The sequence below is a fragment of the Bombina bombina genome, chromosome 1, assembly GCF_027579735.1.
Source record: "Bombina bombina isolate aBomBom1 chromosome 1, aBomBom1.pri, whole genome shotgun sequence".
NCBI classification, from domain to species: domain Eukaryota; kingdom Metazoa; phylum Chordata; class Amphibia; order Anura; family Bombinatoridae; genus Bombina; species Bombina bombina.
This window is the reverse complement of record NC_069499.1, coordinates 573,301,808-573,317,366: the sequence shown is the minus strand read 5'-3', so window position 1 is coordinate 573,317,366 and position 15,559 is coordinate 573,301,808. Positions and strand designations below refer to the sequence as shown.

At 41.5% G+C, this 15,559-nt stretch overlaps 1 protein-coding gene across 1 annotated transcript in view; it reads right to left on the bottom strand.

Annotated features, from left to right (window-relative positions):
• The window catches only part of SPAG16 (sperm associated antigen 16), a 984,179-nt gene that overhangs the window by 389,332 nt on the left and 579,288 nt on the right, over nucleotides 1–15,559 (bottom strand). The window contains exon 8 of the mRNA XM_053698804.1: nucleotides 3,350–3,419. Within this exon, the coding sequence (XP_053554779.1) occupies nucleotides 3,350–3,419 (70 nt within the window). The remainder of the gene's footprint in view (nucleotides 1–3,349; nucleotides 3,420–15,559) is intronic.

Sequence of the window (15,559 nt, the reverse complement as noted above, 5' to 3'; positions counted from 1 at the left end):
ATTTTTACAGTGTATGTAATAAGTTAGCAGAGCATTGCACCCAGTTGCAAATGGATGATTAACCCCTTAATACCAAAAACGGAATAACAAATGACAAAAACGTTTTTTAAACAGTCACAACAACTGCCCCAGCTCTACTGTGGCTTTTTACCTCCCTCAATACGACTTTTGAAGCCTTTTGAGCCCTTCAGAGAAGTCCTGGATCATGCAGGAAGAAGCTGGATGTCTGTGTCTGTAATTTTTGCTGTGCAAAAAAAACGTCAAAATAGGCCCCTCCCACTCATATTACAACAGTGGGAAGCCTCAGGGAACTGTTTCTAGGCAAAATTCAAGCCAGCCATGTGGAAAAACTAGGCCCCAATAAGTTTTATCACCAAACATATGTAAAAAACGATTAAACATGCCAGCAAACATTTTAAAATACTTTTATAAGAGTATGTATCTCTATTAATAAGCCTGATACCAGTCGCTATCACTGCATTTAAGGCTTTACTTACATTACTTCGGTATCAGCAGCATTTTCTAGCAAATTCCATCCCTAGAAAAATATTTTAACTGCACATACCTTATTACAGGAAAACCTGCACGCTATTCCCCCTCTGAAGTTACCTCACTCCTAAGTTACTATGTGAGAACAGCAAAGGATCTTAGTTACTTCTGCTAAGATCATAGAAAACGCAGGCAGATTCTTCTTCTAAATACTGCCTGAGATAAACAGTACACTCCGGTACCATTTAAAAATAACAAACTTTTGATTGAAGAAATAAACTAAGTATAAAACACCACAGTCCTCTTACGACCTCCATCTTTGTTGAGTTGCAAGAGAATGACTGGATATGGCAGTGAGGGGAGGAGCTATATAGCAGCTCTGCTGTGGGTGATCCTCTTGCAACTTCCTGTTGGGAAGGAGAATATCCCACAAGTAATGGATGATCCGTGGACTGGATACACTTAACAAGAGAAATACATATATTTAAAACTTTATAATAATAAATAAAGCGCCAAATCATAGCTGAGAGTGTCTTAAATAATGATACATACTTACCGAAAGACACCCATTTACATATAGCAGATAGCCAAACCAGTACTGAAAACTATCAGCAGAGGTAATGGTATTTAAGAGTATATCATCAATCTGAAAAGGGAGGTAGGAGATGAATCCCTACGACCGATAACAGAGAACCCTTGAAAAGATTTCCCTCAAGGAAAACCATAAAATCAATACGCAATACTCTCTTCACATCCCTCTGACAAATACTGTACTCTGAGAAGAATTGGGCTTCAGAATGCTTAGAAGCGCTTATCATAGAAGAAATCATAAAAAACAAGCACAAATTTACTTCACCACATCCATAGGAGGCAAAGTTTGTAAAAACTGAATTGTGGGTGTGGTGAGGGGTGTATTTATAGGCATTTTGAGGTTTGGGAAACTTTGCCCCCTCCTAGTAAGAATGTACAGTATATCCCATACGTCACTAGCTCATGGACTCTTGCCAATTACATGAAAGAAATGTAAATGGGCGTGGCCTGTGGAACATAATTTTACGAAAGAAAACAAAATGAATCAGGTAAGCATATATTTTCTTTCCTAAAATGATGATGGCCCACAGTCCTCTATAACATATGGGATTAATACCCAAGCCGATGGTCTATGTTACAGAAAAGGTGGGACAATATTTTCTGGCAGTTCTTATTTAGTCGACACTGCGGCCTGGACTCTCCTGTCAAAAGCTGCTTGCAAAAAATCAAAACCTCAAAGCGATAAACTCTGAAAAAAGTATGCAGAGAAGACATGTTGCTGCTTTGAAAATCTGCTCCAAAGGTGCATAACTGAAATGCCCTGATTCTGAGCACTAACAAGATTTCATTCAACATGGGTGGTAAACAGGCAAGGTTTTGCAGATATACAAACCTCAAGAACTGAAAGTAATCCCTGTGTATGGGGATGAGCAGCTAACAATCCTAGAGGTCTATACTAGCCATAAACCAACCCTTTGAATAAAGGGTAAAAACAGTGAGGAACAATTTTTTGGATCCAAAAATATAGAAACTTATACAAAGTTTATTAAATCCGTACATGACATAAGTATCAGATGTGGTATACATGTACCTACTTAAGCATTTGCAAATATTTATACTGTCATATAGCCATACGGACTATAGAGCACATATAGATTAACAGGTACACATTAGATGCTTAAAAATTCATGTCTAGAGTAAGCAGAGATTGCATATACTTGGAAAGTAAATACACAATGTACATGGTCCATGAAAATATTCATGATTAATTCTCAGTGTCTGCCTAACCAGAGCCTCCTCTATGAAACTGCATATTGCACTAAGCAAATACTGGTCTTTTTAAAGGGCCATACACCTACATTTTAAAAGTGCCCCAAAACTTCCCTTGGATCTGCCAGAGCAATGTAAAGGGTCAGAAGCTTCCCTGATAGTGTTCCCAATTATGATAAAGCCTTTAGGGACCTGATAGGGAGAGAAAAAAATGTCATGGGGGAGAGCAGGTTAAATGCACTGCAGAGTGAATAGGCTAGAGAACAAAGCACTGCTAGTCCGCCACCTTCTTTGCTTTGTGAACACCTCAGGACTGGAGCAACAAACTTAGAGGCAAGTAAAATAGCAGTGGTAGCGTTACGTGCTGTGATACTGATGTGCTGCTTCCTGTCAGTCCCCTTGGAGAAGTGATCAGTATTGCTGCTTAGCTGGAATTTAGAGTTTGTGTGACTGACGTGAAATGTTAGGGGAGCCATTTCAGACTGTTTCTTTGATTTTAGTTTTTAAATTGCAGCCTCATGCGATTCAGATATTGCATAGCCTCATATCATCATTAATTGCACCATGCCCTAATATGTATTATATTAAAGGGATATTAAATACTAAATACATTTCACGTATATCCCTATAATTTTGGATGACACCATTTGGCAATCTAGGTTACAATGCAGATGTGATCACAGTAAAAGCTAGATTTCAATATGGCAGCACCCATGAGTAGAGAGAGGAGGTGAATAACCCCAATTATATGCTTAGAAAATGTATTATGTGTTTTATAGAGTATGAAGTATGTATACATTAATTGCATTGTTAGAAAATATGGGAAATGCTGGCATATCATTTGGATTGCTGTATATAAACTAACTGGAGATTGAATTCACTACTTATGATTATATTTCAGAAATGAATGGATTTATTAATAGGAAATATGTTTACTTTAGAGGACAGGTATCATCTGCAAGTGGATCCTGTGCTATTATTTTTCACCACTTATCTATGCTGTTAATCAATGTGTAACAAAATCTGTATTTTAAAGAAAGAAAAAAAATAAAACTAGCACCTTTTCTCAAAGACAATTCCAAATTACTGCCAGAATCAAGGGTTTTTAAAGTTGCTTGCAGACCCGTCACCTAGGACAAAGAAAAATAAATTTTAATATGAGGTAATTCAATTACATTTTACTGTATCTTTCAGTAGATATTGTTATGTAGGACAGAGAAAAGCTATAGGCAGATCTAGCACCCTGTGCTAAAAAGGCTTCCTCTGCTGCCCCATTCTGTTTCTTAAAGCAGGACATATATCTTCTTATATTCTGCTAAACTAAAGAGCTCTTCTCACACAAATCTTTTCTATAAAAATCTGCAAAACCACAAAAAACAACCCATAATAGATTTCTTGTTGTGTGCTGTGTCTAACAAAATAATAAAGTAATGTGTCTCTGCTGGAGGCCTAAAAAGTGGGCAGACTACAAAAATAAAATGACCATCATATAAAGGTCATAACTCTAAATGCATAACTAAACATATTGAATACAATACAGCAGCATTTTAGCAATGACTGAGTATTGCTTTGAATAAAAATATGCACAGCATGTTACAGAAAAATTCTAATGATGACAACTTTTATACATCACATATATGTGCGTGCATGTGGGTAGTTTCTAGTAAATAGAGATGGCATTGGGTCACTGGGAAAACCTTCAATTGAAACAACAACAGTATACAAAATGTAAAATAAAAGACAAGATTAACAAATTAAAATGGTAAATCATTTGGGGGGGGTTACTGAGGAAATGCTCTACCACACCGTAACCAAGATGGCTTTTAAAAAACTGATCTTCTGTATGGGTGCTACAATAGATGTAAACAAATGGGGTACTGTCTATCATCTGTACTGCAGAAGAAATAAAAATATATAAATATGGTCTTAGGGCCTGCACTATTGTATGATGATAAATAACCATGAGGATGGATCTGAACTAGAAGTCACAAAGCAGGCATCTCACTGGGGTATGGCCAGACACCCTTGGTAATTATAGCTAAAATAATAAATACTTAAATAAATAAATAAATAATGAAATGCTAATGGACCTAGTTTTCTGTCATTGCTCAGCAAATTTACTTAAAATCCACAAATTATTCTGAATAAATTGTTTTATCAAGAACTACCTAACTCTAATGTTGTCCAATATGTCCCAGTATTTTGGCTCCCAGCCTTGCCCTGCTTAATCTCTATTTGCACTGCACACATATAGAGAAGAGGTCCTTTTTTACAGATTTCCAATAAACTTTGATCTATTTTTTTTCTGTAATTATTTAACAAGGCTTTGTTGGGGGAGGGGGTGTTTTTTCTTCAGTTTTTCCATTTATGTTCTCAAATCTTTTGCCAACTCAAATTGCTAACTATTAACTCCTAGGTCTCTAACTATTAACCCCTATGCCATCATATACCCACCGCTAGTACCTAAATATTAACCTCTATACCGCCATATACCTCAAAAACAAACCTAAAACCTTACCCCGATCTAAACTAAACCTCCTAAATGAACAAAAAGTAAAAATCTAAGTAAATAAAAATATCTAACCCCTCTCTAAACCAACCCCCCTCAAAACTAACCCCACTTATTTAAAAAAAAAAAAAAAAGTAAAAAAAATCTAAGTTACAGATAAGTAAAAAAAAATAAGTTACAAAAAATAAACTAAACTACAGTATCCAAAATAAAAAAAACACCATTATACCTAACTCTAAACTTCATTGCCCATAAAAACATAATTTATGCTTACCAGATAAATTCCTTTCCTTCCAGATAGGGAGAGTTCACGGCTTTATTCCTTACTGTTGGGAAATACAACACCTGGCCACCAGGAGGAGACAAAGACACCCAAGACAAAGCCTTAAATATCCCACCCACATACTCATTACCCCAGTCATTCTGCCGAGGGAACAATCAAAAGTAGGAGAAACATTAGGGTATAAATGGTGCCAGAAGAATAAATTAAATAATAGGGGACCGCCAATAGACAAGAAAAAACACACGGGGGCCGTGGACTCTCCCTACAAGGAAGGAAAGGAATTTATCTGGTAAGCATAAATTATGTTTTCCTTTCTAAGATAGGGAGAGTCTTCATTCCTTACTGTTGGGAAAACTATACCCAAGCTCCAGAGGACACTGAATGAATAACGGGAGGGAACAAAAAGGAAGAGGCGGACCCTATTCTGAGGGCACCACAGCCTGCAAAACTTATCCCAAAAGCTATAAAGCATCAAACTTGTAAAATTTTGAAAAAGTATGTATGGAGGAACAGGTAGCCGCCTTACAAATCTAAACCTTAGAGGCCTCGTTCTTAAAGGCCCAAGAGGAAGCCACTGCTCTAGAAGAATGAGCCGTTATCCTTTGAGGAGGACGATGTCCCGCTGTCTCATAAGCTAAGTGGATGACACTCCTTAACCAAAAAGATATGGAAAATAGCCTTCTGCACCTTACGCTTCCCCTAATAGACAACAAACAAAGAGGAAGACCGTCTAAACTCCTTAGTAGCCTGAAGACAGAACTTCAAGGCGCGAACCATATCCAAATTGTGAAGTGTTTCTTTGATGAAGAAGGATTATGACACAAGGAAGGAACCACAATCTCCTGATTGATGTTGCGATCTGACACAACCTTAGGAAGAAAACCTAATTTAGTACGTAAAAATGCCTTATCTGCATGGAAAAATTAGATAAGGGGGCTCACATTGCAAAGCAGAGATCTCAAAATCTCTGCACGCAGAGACAATAGCCAATAAAAAGAGAACCTTCCAAGATAACAATTTAATGTCAACGGAATGCAGAGGCTCAAACGGAACCTGTTGCAAAACCCGAAGAACAAGATTTAGGCTCCAAGGAGGAGCCCCAGATCTAAACACGGGTCTGATCCTAATCAGAGCCTTAACAAAGGACTGCACGTCTGGAAGCTCAGCCAGTCTCTTGTGCAATAAAACCGACAGGGCCGAAATCTGTCCCCTCAGGGAACTAGCAGCAAGGCCTTTCTCCAGCCCAACCTGGAGAAAAGATAAGGTCCTGGCAACCTTAACTCGGTGCCAGGAAAAACTCTTCACACCAGAATAAGAAGGTCCTCCACACCTTGTGATAGACACGCCGAGTAAATGATTTATGAGCTTGAATAAGAGTATCAATGACACTCTCCGAGATACCTTTCTTGGCTAAGACTAAGCATTAAATCTCCATGCAGTGAGCCTCAAAGAATCTAGATTTTGATGAACAAATGGACCTTGTATCATCAGGTCTCTGCGACAAGGTAACTTCCAAGGAAGAGATGAGGACATCCCCAATAGATCCGCAAACCGTGTCGTTCACGGCTACAATGGAGCAATCAGGATTACAGATACCTGCTCCCGCTTGATGCGGTTCATCACTCATGGAAGAAGCGGTAATGGAGGGAAAAAGATATACGAGTTTGAACCTCCAGGGCACTGCTAGTGCATCTATTAGATCCGCTTGGTGATCCCTCGACCCGTACCTGGGTAGCTTGGATGGAAGGATTGCCTGCTGAGAAAATCCGCCTCCCAGTTGTCCACACACGCAATGTGGATCACTGACAGCAAACAGCTGTGGGCCTCCGTCCACTCCAGGATCTGAGATACTTCCTTCATCGCCAAGGAACTTCTTGTTCCCCCTGATGGTTGATGCAAGCCACCAAGGTTATATTGTCTTATTGGAATCTGATAAACTGTGACGAACCCAGAAGTGGCCAAGTCTTCAAGGTCTTGAAGATTGCCTGTAGTTCCAAAATATTGATCGGGAGGGAGGACTCCTGAGTCCACAACCCCTTTGCCTTCCTGGCACCCCAAACAGCTCCCCATCTGTATAGGCTTGCGTCCGTAGTCACAATCTCCCAGGATGGTCTTAAGAAGCATGTCCCTCGACTCGCTGTCTAATACAATCTTTTGAGTGACTCAATGCACCTGTCCTACTGCCAGTTCTCTTAGACAATATAAGAGGTAAACAAAATGTGAGCAGATCTGCTCACATTTTGTTTACCTCTTATATTGTCTAAGAGAAATGGCAGTAGGACAGGTGCATTGAGTCACTTTGTAGCACACGAGTGTACTCTATATGCGTAATCCCTGCCCCAGAATCTGTCAATAACTCTTAGATTCGTTTCAAAGTTCCTGCATTTGTGCATCACACTCCACGGATTTTTGGAGCATACAAACAAAAACACAATCCCTGCAAACAGAACCTGTTATGGAAGGAAGTATTAAAACCTTACCATTGGGATATACCCGCTCTTCAAATGAAGTCTCAGTGAGTTAAAAACTTCTGCAAGACACACAAATTATACCAAGACTGTGTTGCATAAAAACTTGACATAGAAGCTGCTTGAGCGATTACACACCTTTAAACCATAATACCATACATGAAAAAACATGTCACATAAGGTATTTAAGTCTATTTACACAACCTAAGAGACATTGTCTAAACCGTGAGACACGGTATACTACTGCTAAAAACTCTTCCACTATTTAGTTCCCACGAACTCTGTCCATATCGTTGCAGGGATACATATTACAATATATGTTGCATTAGAACCAATTTGTATTACTCTTCGCTATATTGTACTGTATCACACTGAATTGTATAGGCCTTTTTCAGTAGCGCTTCACTGATTTCATTATACAAGCTAATTTATACGTATTTATTTTAGATTATATTTTACGAATTATCTGATAGTATATCAATTTGATGCCAGCATCAACTCTTAAGATTAATCAATTAATCCTTTTTATTCTTTATTCTGAACAATTGTCCCAATAAACATTAAGATAGTTTTATCTATTTTGTGCCTTAATATTGTTTTATTACATTTCACAAGATTACATTACTAGTGGTTTCAACACACACTAAACTATTTGCATAGGACATCTCTTTCAGTTTTTTTAGCGCTTCTCTTTTTTTGTTTATAATAGTTTTTTTGGGTTATCAGAATTAGAGGACTGTTAACCATATAGAGATTAGCAAACCAGAGAGAGATCCTTCTAGTGTTATATCTCAAATTATTTTTCTTTTCTGTATAATACAATCTGTTGAGACAGATCTGAATGATCGTCGTTCCACTGCCTCAGCATGCACAGTTGTAAAGGTCTGAGACAGAACCTTGGCAAAAGGAATGATGTCCATGCAGGACACCATGAGACCAATCACCTCCATACACTGAGCCACAGAGGGCCTTAAGGAGGTCCGGAGGGCAAGACATGCCGAAGTTAGCTTGCAACGTCTCTGGTCTGTTAGAAATATCCTCATAGATATGGAGTCTAGTAGTACCCAGAAATTCCACCCTGGAACTTGGGATAAGAGAACTCTTTTCCAGGTTTATCTTCCATCCATGTGATCGAAGAAGACTGAGAAGGGACTCCGAGAATTCTTCTGCAAGACAAAAGGATGTTGCTTGCACCAGAATATCGTCCAAGTATGGGGCTACTGCAAAACCCTGAGTTCTGGCAACGACTAGAAGAGCCCCCAGAACCGTCATTAAGATTCTTGGAGCAGTAGCTAGGCCAAACGAAAGGGCAATGAACTGGAATTGCTGGTCCAGGAATGCAAACCTCAGGAACTGAAAGTGTTCCCTTTGGATTGGAACATGAAGGTAAGCGTCCTTCAGATCTTTAGTGGTCATAAACTGACCTTCCTGAATTAAAGGAAGGATGTACCTTATTGTCTCCATCTTGAAGGAAGGGACACGGAGAAATTTGTTTAAGCACTTTAGGTCCAGAATTGGGCGGAACGTTCCCTCCTTCTTTGGGACCACGAAAAGGTTTGAATAAAACCCCAAACTTCTTTCTTCGATAGGCACCGGGACAACTCCTCCTAAGGAGAATAGATCCCGAACACACCCTAGAAAGGCATCCCTCTTTTCTGGTCTGGTAGACAAATTCGAGAGAAGGAATCTGCCCCTTGGCAAATGAGATTTGAAGCCTATCTTGTATGACTGAGATAACACCTCCAGGACCCACGGACCCTGTACATCCTTGAACAGTCTGCCCCCTACACAATCTGATCCCAGATCGGGGGCCACCCATTCATGATGATTTGCTTTCAACAGACTTCTTATTCTGCTTGAATTTATTCCAGGACTGAGCCAGCTTCCAAGTACTCTCGGGTTTCTCGGGCTTGGAGGAGGATTGTTGTTGTTGGGATTTGTCAGAACGAAAGGAACGAAAATTAGAAGATTGTCGTCCCTTAGACTTGTTATTCTTATCTTGTGGTAGGGAGGAACCCTTGCCTCCGGTAACCATAGAAATAATGGAGTCCAGGCCTGGAACAAATAAAATCTTTCCCTTGTCTGGACTTAGAAGTCATATACACAGACCAAGACTTCAACCAGAGCGCCCGGCGGGCTAGGACTGCAAAGACAGAGGCCTTTGCATGTAAGCAAATAATTTGCATGTTCGCATGACAGATAAAAGAATTAGCAATTCTCAGAGCTTTAATTCTGTCTTGAATATCCTAGAGGGGAGACTTCACCTCAATGAGTTCCGACAAAGAGTCGCACAAGTAGGTAGCTGCACCGGCAACTGCAGCTGCCGGTTTTGAAACATCTTTCTTATTTCTCCGAAAAATTTCCATTTTCCTATCCATCGGCTCTCTAAAAGAAGAACTATCCTCAAGAGGTATAGTAGTACGTTTAGCAAGCATAGAGATAGCACCATACACCTTAGAAATGGAGCCCCCCAAATCCAGATGAGAGTCTGGGACCGTGCACAACTTTTTAAAAGTAGACGAGGGAGAAAAAGAAGAACCAATTCTTTCCCATTCGTTCTTAATAATGTTCGCCATCTTAAGCGGCACAGGAAAAGTCAAAGGAACTTTCCTGTCTTCGTAAACTCTGTCTAATTTAGGTATTAAAGGTTCTTCAGGGAGCACAGCCTCTGGAACCTCTAATGTAGACAGAACCTCCTTTAATGAAAAACCTAAGTGCTCAATTTTAAATCTAAAGGACGGTTCCTCCACAGCAGGAGGCTTAGACGCTAAGGACTCCGACCCAGAAAGTTCACCTTCTGAAACTACAGAGGTTAACTCATCTTCGGATAACTGGGACATAATAGCTAAATCCGATAAATATTTAGATGACTCCGGGTCAGGAGAGCTATGTTTAACCTTTCTCTTGCGTTTGTTAGAGTGAGGTAATGCACTGAGGGCCGCAGACACCCCTGTTTGTAACTGCACGGCAAAGTCCGCAGGAAGAAGGCCCCCTCCGGATGGAGGATTAGATGTTCTACAGGGAACTGCATGTGGAGTGGATAATGTAGCAAGGGTAGTAATCTCACGGGACGCAGAGTCCTGAGAGGTAGACAGCTCAGAGGGACTAAGAGCCTTAGCAGGCTTGTCTCCCTTCTTAGACTTTATAACGGTGTTAAGGCATGTGGAACATAATCGAGTGGGCGGGATAACCACCGCCTCCTCACAATATAAACAGATATGATTTAATACAGAAGGAGTACCTTCTAACATGTCAGAGTCCTCCATAGCTCAGGTTATAACCACAGAAGGACACAAATAAAAGCGTTTTTATTACAGAAAACTACACCTTTATACTCCCAATGGCTGGGGCACTCACCACCTCCTAGACCCAGACAGTTAACAGAGGAAACGCTCTCCTCAGGTTCAAGTCTCAGCCGTAATGGAGGAAATTAACATAGACCACACCTGGTCACATGAAGTGCAAGACAGTACTTCCCCTGTTATTACAAGTACAGCAAGTAATAGGAGCTGTTCAATACTTTCAAAAACGAAAGTGAAACTTAACAGTTAAAACTGTTTGTTGCAGCCAAAAACACACAGTGTGTCAGCCCAGGGGAAAAAATCACAAAAAGCAGCATGTAAATAATTAATACACTGATTAATTAACCCCAACTGTCCAATAAGCTCCCTTCAGAGGATATTAACCCTGAATCCTATCAAGGTACACTGTGACCCTGTTATAGTGTTTTATGTCTAAAAATTTAAACAATCTTACCTCCAGGATCCATGCTGTGGAACAGAACACAGCCTCTCAAGTGTGAGAGTCTTATAGCAGCGCTCCTGACATGGACTTGAGTGAGAGAAAGCAGGTAGTGAAACTCGTCAACACTGATTGCTTAGGAGCTGTTAGCAGTAGTCTGGATTGTTTCGCAGAAAAACCTGCATCTCCAGACTTTAACTTTCTTCAATACTCTGAGAGGTTGACATGACTACTTAAAACTCCAGTCCTATCTCGAAGGGCAGATACCCTTTTTCAGGACTCTCTGAATCTTCTGACACTTCTCTGCCACCTCCCAACGTGACGAAAGGGAAAGAATGACTGGGGTAATGAGGAACTGGGAGGGATATTTAAGCCTTTGGCTGGGGTGTCGTTGCCTCCTACTGGTGGCCAGGTGTTGTATTTTCCAACAGTAATGAATTAACCCGTGGACTCTCCCTATCTTAGGAAGGAAACAACCCAAAAAACCCCAACCTAAACCCGAAAACAAAATACAATAGCCCTTAAAGGGCCTTTTGTAGGGCATGGCCTTAAAGTGATCAGTTCTTTTGGGAAAAAAGAATGTTTTACAAAAAAAAAAACTCTACAATACAAGTAACCCAAAACCTACAAAATAACAAAATCTAACTAAAAAACTAAATTTATGCTTACTTGATAAATTATTTTCTTTTACGATATGACGAGTCCACGGATTTCATCCTTACTTGTGGGATATTAACCTCCTGCTAACAGGAAGTGGCAAAGAGCACCACAACAGAGCTGTATATATAGCCCCTCCCCTTCCTCTTCACCCTCAGTCATTCAGCCGAAGGTATAGGAAGAGAAAAAGGAAAGGCTAAAAGAGGTGACTTAAGTTTACAAGAAATATAAAGAAAAACTGTCTTAAAAAGAACAGGGTGGGCCGTGGACTCGTCATATCGTAAAACAAGTAATTTATCAGGTAAGCATAAATTTAGATTTCTTTTACAAAGATCTGAAGACTCCACGGATTTCATCCTTACTTGTGGGAAACCAATACCAAAGCAATAGGACACGGATGAAAGGGAGGGACAAGACAGGAACCTAAATGGAAGGCACCACTGCTTGAAGAACCTTTCTCCCAAAGATAGCCTAAGAAGAAGCAAAAGTATAAAATTTGTAAAATTTGGAAAAAAGTGTGAAGGGACGACCAAGTCGCAGCCTTACAAATCTGTTCCACAGATGCATTGTTTTTAAAAGCCCATGTGGAAGCCACAGCCCTAGTAGAATGACCCGTAATTCTTTCAGGAGGCTGCTGTTCAGCAGTCTCATATGCCAGGCGGATGATACTTCTCAGCCAAAAAGAAAGAGGGGTAGCCGTAGCTTTCTGACCCCTAAGCTTTCCAGAATAAACAGTGAATAATGAAGATGATTGACGGAAATCCTTAGTTGCCTGTCAGTAAAACTTTAAGGCACGGACCACGTCCAAGTTATGTAACAGACACTCCTTCTTAGAAGAAGGATTAGGACACAAGGAAGGAACAACAATTTCCTGATTAATATTCTTATTCGAAACAACCTAAGGAAGGAACCCAGGTTTGGTACGTAAAACCACCTTATCAGAATGAAATATGAGATAAGGAGAATCACGCTGTAATGCTGAAAGCTCAGAAACTCTTCGAGCAGAAGAAATAGCAACCAAAAACAGAACATTCCAATATAATAGTTTAATAATCTATGGAATGCATAGGTTCAAACGGAACCCCTTGCAGAACTCGAAGAACTAAATTCAAACTCCAGGGAGGAGTAATAGGTCTAAATACAGGCTTAATTCTAGATAGAGCCTGACAAAAAGACTTAACATCTGATACATTTGCCAAACGTTTGTGAAACAGAATGGACAAAGCTGAAATTTGTCCCTTTAAGGAACTTGCTGATAACCCTTTCTCCAATCCTTCTTGGAGAAAAGACAAAATCTTAGGAATCCTAACTTTACTCCATGAGTAACCCTTGGATTCACACCTTATGATAGATTTTTCTAGTGACAGGCTTTCTAGCCTGTATCAAAGTATCGATAACTGAATCAGAGAATCCTCGGTTCGATAAAATCAAGCGTTCAATCTCCACTCAGTCAGTTGCAGAGAAATTAGATTTGGATGTTGGAAAGGACCTTTGCTACAGAAGCATTAGTTATTTTGTTGTGAAGAGCTTATTTCCCAGCAGCAATGCCTGAACCAGCAAGCCAGCGCCTAAGAAGGGCTCCAAGAAAACCGTAACAAGTATCATTTCATAAAGAGTTAACTCTTTTTTTTCAGCTTTTAGAAACTATTGTCTAATCACCTCTGGAGCCAGACTGCTAATTGATAAGATGAACTTGTAAACTTGTTATCTTAAGTACTGTAATCCTATTGTGGCCTGTCAAAGGACAGTGCTCTCTATCTAAATGTGTGATGGGGGATTTTGTGCTTCCCCCCCTCTCCCCCTGGGAGTGCCCTGTGTGCATGTAACCTTAATAAAAAGCAGGCTGGGCATCCCAGTCCTGAGTTCTTGTTTGACCCTCAATCGCAGTGTTGACTCGTTTTTGTGGGCAGAAGGGTATCCTAGCTGTACTGCAGCTAAGGGAGATTATTCTATATTTGCGAGACTCATATAGAATACTATGGAAAGCAGCTTCTCCCCTCTTTAGCAATAGGGATCCAGGCTACTAAGCGGTCCATCTCTCAGCGAGACTAAGGGTAACCGTAACATTTGGCGGCAGCGGCGGGATTTTCCTGGATTTCCTAGGAGAGGTACAGAACGGATGGAGAGCGCTTACGAAAAATTGAAGCGTACAACCCTAAAAGATTTACTTGAAAGCAGAGGGGGGTACGCCAGCAACCGGCAGAGGAGAGAGCTGATCGCAGAATTGACCGAACTGGATCAGAGCTTCACAATGGCGGAAACACCGACCACGATTAGTGACGAAAAAACCAGGATTGTTCGGGAAAGGCTCTCATTATACGGGCCGAACCCCTCCATGGAATTGGTACAGCAGTTGATGGCGGAGGCGGACGAGGATATACGAGAGACTCGAGCCCACGAACTCAACCTAGCGAATGCACACCGCAATGCTGAAGCCCCGCAGGTAATCATCCCTGTCGAAAATGCTGGGAGGCCCAAGATACCCTATGCGGCATTTCGACCCTTCCTAGAGAGCGAGACAGGGATTGATGAATATTTGGCGGACTTCGAAAGGCAATGTGCCCTGCACCAGATTCCCAACAGAGAGTGGCCCACGATATTGTCTGGGAAACTATCCGGGCGAGCCCTGGAAGCCTTTCGTACTCTGGGTGCTGAGGAAGTGACACAGTATGAGCTAGTTAAGGAGACACTGTTGCGACGGTACGCTGTAACTCCGGACACGTATCGCCGACAGTTTCGGGGCACGGAAAAGAAGCCTAACGATACCCATATGGAATGGGCGCACCGAATGCGGAGAGCGGCAAATCACTGGCTGAGCGGAAGTAAAGCGGTGACTGGGGAGGAAATTTTACAATTGTTTCTCTTAGAACATTTTTATAATGGCATGGAACAGCAAGGGAAGGAATGGCTGCGAGACAGGCGGCCTTCTACCTTAGAAGAAGCAGCCAAATTGGCTGATGAACATTATGACTCCCGTCTTCACGAACCCATGAACTACCGAGCTCCAGCACGGGTCGAACCCAGAGAGGTTTACCGTGCACCCCCTCGTGCTGAATTCCGAGCCCCGGTGCCCACAGGGCCCGTCCGACACTCAGGACCACCCAATAACAGCTCTGAGCGTCCCAGACCGACTTGCCACCGATGCAAGCAACCAGGGCATTTCATGGCTAGCTGCCCCCTTAATACGCACCAGACACCCAGGAATTACAATTACCCCTCTGGGTCCTATCGTCCGGCCCGGGCCCTCTGTGTTAACCAAGAGGCCCCTATGGAGGGATATGTGGGGCCGCTTCACGAGGCAGACCCTGTATATGCTGCCTCAGATAACCGCCAGCACCATCGGCAGAGGGTATGGCTCGAGGGGCGATCTACCGAGGGATTGCGAGACACAGGGGCTACTATCACGCTGGTACAGAGTCATTTGGTGCCAGAGCACAAGCGATCCGGACAGACTGTGGCCGTTAGAGTGGCGGGGGGGGATGTGTACAAAATTCCAACAGCTAAAGTGCATCTTGATTGGGGAGCGGGAAAGGGGGCTGTGAACGTGGGCCTAATGGATAATTTACCTGCCGAAGTACTACTGGGCAACGATTTGGGCCCCATGACTTCTGC